This window comes from Rhinolophus hipposideros, assembly GCF_964194185.1.
Source record: "Rhinolophus hipposideros genome assembly, chromosome: 19".
NCBI classification, from domain to species: Eukaryota; Metazoa; Chordata; class Mammalia; order Chiroptera; family Rhinolophidae; genus Rhinolophus; species Rhinolophus hipposideros.
In genome coordinates, this window is record NC_138065.1 from 36204741 (window position 1) to 36215487 (window position 10747).

General features: G+C 42.0%; 1 protein-coding gene across 1 annotated transcript; it reads right to left on the reverse strand.

The window, feature by feature from the left end:
- Window positions 1-1835: 1835 nt before the first annotated feature.
- On the reverse strand, window positions 1836-9477 carry SLC30A1 (solute carrier family 30 member 1). The gene is made up of 2 exons (XM_081024814.1): window positions 8262-9477; window positions 1836-6685 (listed from the first exon to the last, which is right to left on the reverse strand). Exons 1-2 carry the CDS (start codon window positions 8881-8883, stop codon window positions 5787-5789), a joined length of 1521 nt encoding a protein of 506 aa, XP_080880940.1. The 5' UTR covers window positions 8884-9477; the 3' UTR covers window positions 1836-5786.
- Between the last annotated feature and the right edge of the window lie 1270 nt (window positions 9478-10747).

Sequence of the window (10747 nt, forward strand, 5' to 3'; positions counted from 1 at the left end):
TCTTGCTAAACTCCAGTTCTGGTTCCATCACTCACTAACTAGATGACTTTGGGTAAGCTGCTTAATGTTTGTCTGAAAAATGGGAATTTAATATGCCTAATGGTTTGTAAGGACTAGATGAAAATGTATGTGCCTGGAATGTAGTGAATGCTCAGTACATTTTAGCTATTCATATTATTACTGTAGCTTCTTCCACTCCAGCCATTCTGCAATATCCATTCAAACACCTTGAATGACTAGTGTCTGTGCTAGAGCCTGAGGAAATAAGATGACAGCCTTGACTTCAGTGTTTACAACTTGAAAGGGAAACGAGTTTGTAAATAAGCAAAAGCAATAGTGTCATAAGTGACTTGATTTAAAAGAAAAAAAAGGCTAGACAGACACTCCTCCATTTACGATGTTATGTCCTGAGAAACCCATTGTCAGTTGAAAATATTCTAAATTGGAAGTGCATTTAATGCTACACTGTAGAGTATGAGTTGTTTACCCTCATGATCGTGTGGCCGAGTGGGAGCTGTGGCTCACTGCTGCTGGCCAGCATCACAAGAGTATTGTATTACATATCCCTCGCCCAGGAAAAGATCAAAATTCGAAGTACGGTTTCTAGTGAATGGGCATCACTTTTGCACCATCATAAAGTAAAAAAATCGTTCAAGTCGAGGAGGCTACAGCTGTGGGGGTGGGTATGTGTGTGGAAAAAATTGTCAATTCTGAAGGCTTGGAAAGTATTTTCATCAAATTCGAAAGGAGTAGCTCTCATTCAGATGTGCAATGCATGGCACATGAGATTGTTTTAGGGAATGTTGGCAAATACTTAAAAGACCATATTGCCTGAGAATTCTTTTCTGAACCCTTAGTAGTGAAAACACAACCAGATAAGAAAAAAAGTTGGCCAACAGCAATAAGATACCACTGATTTTATCTGTGCATGTCTGATTTCAGAAATGTTCAAGTATGAAAACAATGTGTGTGGAATCAATAGAAATGTGGTATATGTAGAGTGGGTGTGTGTTATTTGGGAACTGCTCATGCTCTTAGCATTGAACACATAGTAAACTGATTTGTCCTGTCTCACTTTGTCTACTTCCATTCCAAATCTGTCCTGTACGCCTTTTCCACTCCAATATTATTGATGGCTTCCTCCATTCCTATAAAACCAAATTCAAACCAGCTGACATGGCACTTTTAACAAAATCTCCTACATCTGGACCCTCAACTCTCTATACTATTCCATGTCCCGGTGCCTCACACCCACTTCCCCTCCTTTCAATTTTAACCTACTTGAATCCTTTCCAAAGATTTCTATCCCTTTGGAATATCTATTTATCAATTCTACTAATTGTCTACTGACATTTATTACCAATTGATTTTTCAACTGTTTATCTCCCAGCCAGAAGTACAAGTTCTTTCAAGAAATTCTTTATGAGACTACATTTATGATAGTCCTGAACTCATATAACCAAAGTAATGTGACTAATGTACTCTCGGGTTAATAGTTCTGGATTATATAATTACAAAATACTTAGTCCTTATTAGTAACTATGCTTACAAATAAATAGCAAGTCTCAAAGAAGTAGGTTAACCTATAGCTACATAATTTATTGAGTATTTCATGTTGGTGAGCTTTTACACTATTATTACCCTTTCAATTTCTATTGCATTTTTTGCCCACACTTGTTTTCCTCTACCTCACTGTCCTGTAACCAGGACATTCTGCACACAAGTAACACTTACGTTAAGGTGCAATTTCCCTTTCAATACTTGAAGTCCAACTCTCTATTATATAATCCAGATTAGCATAGAAGGGGAGGCCATATGCACAAAATGATGCAGTAGATATTCAAAAATTAGTTTATTTTTCTACTTAACTTTTAAGAAATGAGAAGAAACACAGTAGTCTGTCTCATAAAGAACATTTATAATACATAACAATCCATAAAGCCTCATGGTGAGGTAGGAACAGCTTTGGAAAACAATGCACAGTCATAAAACATACCAAATGTTAGGTAAAATTTGCAGCACTAAAGACATTTTATGTGCATCTGCATTTAATGAAATGATAGTTGCATTTAACTACGCCACATCTGGCCCAAAGGACAGGCTATGGGAGACACAAAACAACACAAGATGGAAATTTCATAAAGAATCACAGAATACACTGATACACTTCATTGTGCTGTTTCAAGGCAGAACCATAACATGGCAATTTGTGTGTTTTTATGTATAAACCACATATTAATTGTATGTTACATTCCCTTCAGCATCTTTTTGCCAAAGACACTGGACCATAAAATTTTTGGTTTAAAAGTTTAAATTTGAATGACATACAAAAAGTTCTTGTGCCAGTGAAAATGACTGCTAAATATTCCAGAGCTTGTTAGTAAAACAAAATAGCATTGCCTGCTACTTAGTATAGGTAGAGCTACTTCAAAATAGTGCCATTACAATTTCCATTTCAGATGGTCAAACACTGTATTTGACAGTTTCAATTTAAAAAACAAGCAAAAAAACCCCTCCACCTTCCCAAGTTTTAACACTGTTTTATGACTTAACTGAAACTCTATTAAAATAAATATTTCTATATTGTAGAATTATTCTCCATATTTATGTATGAGAACATCTTTAAACAGCAGGTAGATGACATTTATATCATTCAAATATCTGCTTATAAACAGTAAAAATCTTCAACTCAATACCAGTTAGCCTACTAAATACTTCACATTAGATTCCATGGGTCTTTTCCCTCAAAACTTCCAAAAGTTCAAATTTAACTGAGGATACTAAACAAGACACAAACGGGTTAACATAATCTTCTACCTATTGTGATTTTCCAAAGGTGCTCTTGATGGAAAATTTTCCTATTCAAATTACATACCTTAGTTCGTCAAATATTGTTTTCTAAGATAGTAAAATACATACAGCAAAGTTTTTGAGTTTTTTTTGACCTTTTTTAAATAAGTTCTAGTCGATACTTTTACAATGCAGATGTCTTTAAAAAAAAATAACCAATCACATAAGCTAAAAGGTGACAATGGAGGATTAAATCTCTCTCATCACTAAGGCTGCATTTGGCTTGGAAAAATTTCTGGGTTGGTTTTAATTCAGACACATGCAGCACCTTCTTCTCACTGAACGGAGATAACAGACAAGTTGCTAAACGTATATTCTAAATACACTGATCTTGCTCAAATATAAAAGAGCCAGCAGGAGAGATGCACCTCCTAAAACTGATGCAGTGTTATAAAACAGCATATTTAAATATTGGGTTTAAGTCTCCTAATAATTCAGGGTATTTCCCTCACTTTCTTTCAGGAAGGAATAAGCTATTTTAGAAAAGACACTTAAGTCCCACAATATTTAAATACAAAAGCATTTTTTAAAAAGATAATGCTAATATAGCTAAAAATGGATTAGAAAGTGCATTGTAAAGAAATAAATAATTCTCTGCTAAAACTCAAAAGGTGAGTCAGTGCCCACTGATTTTGCTATTGACAAAGTCCTTTGAAAAAAGAGACTCCTATTGTATCATTTTGTTACATATAAGCTACTTAAAAATTATGAAAAGTGAACTAACTGAAATCTAAAGGCTGTTACCCTCAAAGCACTTCTGGGGTGGGGGGAAAGCCCTTGTCCCATGCTTATACACCAGTTAAAAAATCCTCATTCAGTTGATTTCTTATACATTATACAACCTTTAAGAAATAGACCCAACAGAGTATTGGTAAAGAAAACCCCACTGAATATAGTATTTCATCAGTTTTCCTATTGTATCATTACTGAAATGTTTCTATAACAAACTGTATTGAGATCTTAATATTTTGTAGTTTAAAGTATTAAATCAGGAATGTACACGATACAGTACAATTTGAAGCTTTCTCTCTTATTCACCCATGCAAGATTCCCCAATTTCATTTTTAAAAAACATTTCTGCAAAATCCAAAGTAACTATCAGTTTAGGAATTGAATTACACAATATCAGGTAAGAATATTAAAAGATCAAGATGTATTGCAAATTGGCAGGTTATGGTTTTGGCCCATTATAGTAAAAGTGAACTTACAAACTATGTTCCTAAAATTACCTCATTCTCATTGGAAAAATCAGCTGCTCTTAAGTAGGCCCATTGCCAGCAATAGGCTTATACCAGAAAAGAAACACACCACCTACCAGATCATCCCTTTAAAAAGTTAACTGTCAAAGGCCAGCGCTTTCATCTTAAGATCCATTAAACAATGAATTATTTCAAACCCCAAAAGGTAGCCATCCCAAAAGTAGTCAGCTATAAAAGTCACTGAAGTAGTCAGGATACCTTATGTCTAAAAAAATAGAGCTATACATGATAACTGATATTAATATTCATCCTTGAGGACAAAAATCTATAGTTTCTTCACAAAGCATAACCTCTATCAAGAAAAATATAACTTAAATACCCTTAAATAACATTTGTGCATGGATTTGAAATCCATAGCAACAATAAAATAGCCAAGAACAATTTCCTGTGTAGATATTGTGGCCTTTTAACAAATAAGCCACTACTGGAAGATCTGAGCAATGTCAAGACAGGATGACTTACAGAATCTGAATTACTAACTTTACCTTAACTAATATTGCTTTGTAAGAACCTAATATCCAAACTGCATTAACCTTCAGATTTCTTTCTTCTCCCAAGTCAGTGGCTCTTGGCAAAACAAGCATTGCTGGTTGTTGGAAAAGCTGCATTTGAATCCATTCAGAATTGGTCACTAGGAAATGACATTCACTCTGAAGTTTTTTAAAACACCCAAAATTTAAGAGATTCCATTAAAAAGCTTGCATTTAACATGTAATTATTAGATTGAGTTCACTGTCCTTAAAAATATTTACTGTATATATTTGGTGAGTAAACTTTCAGCTCAGTGTTTCTGATGCCAATCTTTCAAAGAAAGTAATGCTGGTGAACATGTCTGTATTTTAGACTAACTTTGGTAAGAGAAAATTTCTCAGAATAATTTAAAAATGTAGTCTGGATATTAACTTACAATAATCTAAATATTTAATTTGGTAAACTTTCTTCTGTGCTCTTACTCCCCATATGCCCTATTATGTGTAAACTATAGTTCAATTTGTTAATTATTTCACTGTTTATTAGAATAATACTCAGCAATATAGAATACAGGATAGTAACTGATCATTAGTATTAACATATCCTATGTGCAGAAAAAAAGGAACTTTTCCTAATATCCAGGAGTCACTCTTAAAATATGCTGCCATTATGCCATGTAATGATCTCAAAAGGCAAATATATATTTCCTAAAATGTCAAAGGAAATAAAGTTGTGAATTTTAAAGTTCTAGCAGTTAATTCTGATTAAAAAAAATATATATATATATATGTATATATATACACATATATATATATATGTAACACTGGGGGAAAAGAAAAGCAGAGAAATTCCAGTAACAATTTTAATTTATTTATCCCCCTAATTAATTTTTCACCATGGAAAAACTGGAAATCAAATGTCATTATGTTATATAAGGTTTATACTTACTTTAAACAAAAATGTAACATAGTGTTAAAACTGGCTTCCCAAAATTGTACAGCATAGCTGTACTCTGCACTAAGAATTACAAACTCGTAATATAGAACTCTGTTAAGCAGTCCCATTATGTTCTTACAAAAATAGAATTAAACTGTGTGACCAGACAAGGACTTCAATTACACTACTTGGCAAACTTAGAATTTCAATGGAGTCTTTTTTCCTCTTGCAGTTTAAAGCGAAAGTCAAATATCACACCTTTTTCAAGACTCACAGAGATGACTCAGGTTGTTTGTTTGGCGTGTTTTTAAACTCAAGCACAACAGCAGGGACGTTTTCCGCTTTAGTCCGCCTGGGCTTCTCTAGATTCTCACTAAGTTCTAAACAAGAAATGCTAACTGACGGGGCCTTTTCCGCATCCTTTCCAGAATGGGTTTGTGGCCGTGTCCCACAGCATTGCTTCAAAGCACACTGAGTTCTGCAGGCAAGTTCGCACGGAACTACACTTGATTTAGAGCCTACACTAGCAAATTCAGGCTGAATGGTAGTAGCGTGAATTCCGTGATCATGAAAAACGTCTTTAATGATTTTAGCCACCTCCATGTATGATGTTGGGTCTTCACATTTTATGTGAGCAGTGGCAATGATTCTGCTTCCAGCAAGTTGCCAAACATGTAATTCATGAACTTCCTTAACTCCTTCAACATTTCGAAGTTCTTTTATCAAATGTCTGATATCAATTTGTTTAGGAACAGTTTGTAGAAGAATAAGAGCAGATTCCTTAAGTAATGGATAAGTTGTGTAAAGAAGTATACAAACCATTACCATACAAAGAGTAGGATCTAAATATAGTACCCAGCATGGACCAGCTTCATAAACTGTTGCATGAGTACTATTTATCATTTCTACAAGTGCTTTGCAGGGGTCAGGAGTACATGGGTTCACACAGAACTCCCCTTCAGGACAACCTTTCCAAGAAAAGTAAAAGACCAAGGCATTTACTACTACAATCACTGAACCCAAAGCATCTCCAAAGACATGCAGAAAAACTCCACGCATGTTAAGTTGTCCAGCATTATCATCATCTTCTAATTCCATCTGGTCAGTTTCTCTGATAAGATTCCCATTTAATTGTACATCCGTTACATCATTTCTGGACTTTTCTGGATCTGCAAAGAAATACAAATTCTGAATCAAATACACTTAAAGTGTTTATATAAACATCCTTGTCTCATTCCATTTAAGTAAGGAGGTGAAAATTTTTTCATAAACCGTAATTTTAAAATGTGCTCAGGGCAATTTAATATAAATTGACATACTGGGAACAAGCCAGGACAAAATGGCCAGGGCTAAATAAAGTCATTAAGATGATATTGTTTCTCCATTCTCCTAACCACCCTCCAATCTCCCTCACTCTAAAAAAAGCTCATCTTTGCTGTAGGGTGGGGGTCCTGGGAACATTCTGATATACTTTTTGGCATGTACCAAAAAGGAAAAATACAACTGAATGCTATCCCCCCAAATTAAATGCAACTATGGATATGTCTATTGCAAAGGCCTGATTTGACACAAAGCTCTAGTCAGTCTTTGTCATTAAGGTGTCAAATTTAACTTTTAAACTTTTATTATTCTGTTGGTGGAGGGGGGTTTAGAAACTGACAAGAGCCTTCAAGAAAAGTTGGAAGTAAATGATCACCATCTACCTTACTATTCTTAAACCAAATGTATTAATCTGCTAAAGGAGATATATACACCGGAGCAGCTTAATTTTCTTGGAATAACATCCTGCAGAGTAGGAATGAGAAGAAATTCACTCATCTATTAAACCTTTTTCAACATACAACTTGAATTTCATTACCATAAATAATATCCTGAATCTTGAAAAAAAGGAAAACTGTGTAGTATCATACAACTAGGTAAATACATATAAATGGGGAAAAAAAGATACACCAAACTGTTAAGGTCGTGGAGCTTGGGTAGTACGGTATTGGTTGATTCCTTTTTGTCTCCTTTCTTCCAACATTTCCAAATTTCTTTCAAGAGCACTTAACGATTAGAATGAACAGCACTCATTAAAAATATAAGATGAATAAATTACCATCACTCTTATTTTAACATGCCCAGACAAGTCCTAATTGCAGGATTTTCAGGATTAGGTTTAGATTTTACACAATTAACTGAAACATACATTGCCGTTCATAAAAGAAACCTTTACCCCGGGTTTTGAGTTCGGGAAAGTAATGCCTACAGGTAGCTCTGCATACAATATTGAGAAACTTGTTTAAAGGGCATAAGAACTACTTGCGTTTCAGACAGCCAACAGCAAAAGACGAATTGGGGATTCTCTCCATTTCCCCATAGGGCCAAGAAATTGAATTGGGAAGCATTTTTGATCCTGTAAAAACTCAACAGACAGTGTCTTGAAAAGGTAGCACGTAAAGACCGCCAAGTGCGGTTGCGGACTGCCGGTCACCTTCCGACCCTATTCCGCTCTCAGAAGCACAGTCCCCACCTACACCCCCACATGCGCTGCCCACCCCCTGGCCCGCAGCACGCGGGCTGAAAGGGGTCCCATTAGCACGCCGTGCCCCGCGGGAGGGGGCGGGACCTGGAGGGAGCGGGAAGGCGGCGGCGCAACGCAAGCTCGCTCGGGCACAAGGGGGCGTGCAGGCCGTCCCGCCCGGCCCGGCTAGGGTCTGGGCTCCCCAAACCAAACCACCTGCGGCGGCGAGTTCCTCTCTTTACCTGTCCCGTCCCTTTTCAGCCCGTTGGAGTTGCTACTATTGGTCACCAGCGTATTGGTCTCCTCCTGGTCAGGTCTCTGCTCGCCCGGGCTCACGCTGCTGTCGCTGTCCCCGGCGCGGCCGCTCTTGCTGCGGACCCCCTTAGGGAAACCGTGGCTGTGGCCGTGACCCCCGTGCGAGTGGCCGTGGCCGGAGTCGTTGCCGAAGCCGCTGTGATGGTGGAAGAGGCAGAGCCCCAGCACGTTGACCACCAGCCCCGCCACGCCGACCCCAAGGACCACCAGCGGCTGCTGCATCTCATGCGGTTCGATGAAGCGCTCGATGGCCTCCAGCAGGATAGCGAAACAGAGGCCGGTCAGGAAGATGGCGTTCACCAGAGCCCCCATCACTTCGGCCCGGATCCAGCCGAACGTGTTCTTCTGGGTGGCGTGGGTCCGCCGGGCGAAGCGCTCGGCCACCAGCGCCACCACCAGCGCCAACACGTCCGACAGCATGTGGAAGGAATCGGAGAGCATCGCCAGCGACGAGGTCACCCGACTCACCACCACCTCCAGCACCATGAACATGAAGGTCAGCATCAGCATGCACAGCAGCCGGCCCCGGTTCCGACCCCAGCACCCCATGGCTGCGGCTCAAGGGCCCGCCGAGCGCGGCCCGCACACTGGGGAGGCGGTGGCGGCGAGGCGCCGAGGGTCAGTGTGAGACCCCGCGACGGAGGAGGGAGGGTGGCGCGGGGCTCTCGGGGGCCGCTCGGAACACTGCTGAGGGGCCTTTGGGACACCGGTGGGGGGCCTCGGGGCCGTTCGGGGCGAGCCCCGGGTCAAGCCGCCGAGCCCCCGCGCCTGTGGGCGTCCCCGGCGCGCACCTCCTCAGGCGTCCGTCCTCCGAGCCGGCGCGGAGGCCCGGCTCAGCCCCAGCAGCCCCCACACCCGCAGCCGGGAGACACGGGCGGCGGCGGCGGGGAGCTGCGATTCCCGGAGCCCAAGCACCAAGAGCCCGAGCAGGAGCAGGCGGGCGGCGGGGAGCTGCGCGCTGCGAAGGCTCCAAGCATCTGCGGTCTCTCCGCGCAGGTCTTCCCTCCACTGGTCACCTCCGCTGTGGCTCGGGCGGAGGAACCGATGCTAGGGGAGCTAAAAAGGCGGCGACCACGGCAGCTGCACTCGGCCCCGTCTCGGGCGCCTTCTTCGCCCCCCCGCTTTTGCAGACGGTTTACAAAAAAACTTTGCTTTGCACTCGGAACCCCCGTTTTCACACGGACCCAGGCGTGACAAGGCCTCGACGCCCCGCCCAACTGGCCCGGCATGCTTCCCCATTGGCCAGGTCCTCCTCACGACAGCTGCCGCGCCCCGCCCATCCACGCTCGCTATTGGAGGGAGGCTCGGCGGGGTGGGAGAGGGTGGTGTCGCGGCTTCAACAGATGGGGGCGGGGCCGTTTCCTCCTGGAGTCGGGCGTGGGCCGGGGGGCCGCGGCCGGGTGCAGCGACGGGCGTCGTGGGGGAGGGTAGGGGGCGCGGGCCGCGTGCAGCAGGAGGGGGAGGGGCGGGTGTGGCGAGGTCCCTGCTCTGGCGCTGCGGGTCTTCGCAGCCCACCGCACACCTGCGGGGGCCGGGTAGCAAACAGACTTTGATCCCGGGAGCCGAGTCCACGTGGGGCGGGCCGCACGGCGGCTGTGTGACAGACAGCAGCCGGGGAGGGGAGCCCCTGTGTGCGGGGCCCCGGTGTGCGCCCTCCTGTCAGAAGAAACCAGATTAGGCGACAGACTCTTAAACGAGTGCTGCAAGTAACTTGTGACTCTGCCCAACACCGAGCTGAGGAGTTACTAGTACTTCAAGGCGGTTCTGCGAGTGGCGTGGACGGAATCTTTGTAAATGTTTAAGTAAAGCAAATCACCCCTATCACCACCATCCCCAGAAGACCTTGTGTAAAGTCAGATATTTCTGTCATTGATTATCTAAGGACAATTGAGGATACAGATTTCAAGTGTGAGAAACCTGGATTCTGGTCCTTACTTTCCCACTAGCCATCTGTATGGATTTGGGCAAGTCAACTAATCTGCCTAGACCTGTGTCTTCATCTATAAAGGATTGGTCAAGAGGAACTCCTACGACTCCTTCTGACTCTAAAATTCTAAGGCTCTATGATTTAACAAACATTTATAAACTATAAACAGCAGAACCCTCTGTTGGTTGCTATGGGGGAGGGAAAGGGCAGTAAGACTACAGAAGAATCGGTTTCTGTCCAGGTGGAGGTAAAATACAAACATAAACATTTTCAATTACGATGAAATACTTTTAGTAAATTGTGCCAACACTAGTTTAGATTGGATATATATGTGCCATGCTCTGAGTGGAGATCAATTAGTCTGGGAATGAAGGCTTCCTAATCCTAAAGCAGGGGTGGGGGTGGGGTGGGACAGTGGCTGGAATCAGAGTGGCCCAAGCTGGACCCCCAAAGACCTCACCACAGCCTCTGAACCAAGGAAGGCCC

Coding starts and splice junctions, on each gene's coding strand:
- SLC30A1 (XM_081024814.1), bottom strand. CDS start 8,883: ATGGGGTGCTGGGGTCGGAACCGGGGCCGGCTGCTGTGCATGCTGATG. Junction 6,686..8,261: donor GCTGAAAAGGGACGGGACAG/GTAAAGAGAGGA, acceptor ATTTCTTTGCAG/ATCCAGAAAAGTCCAGAAAT.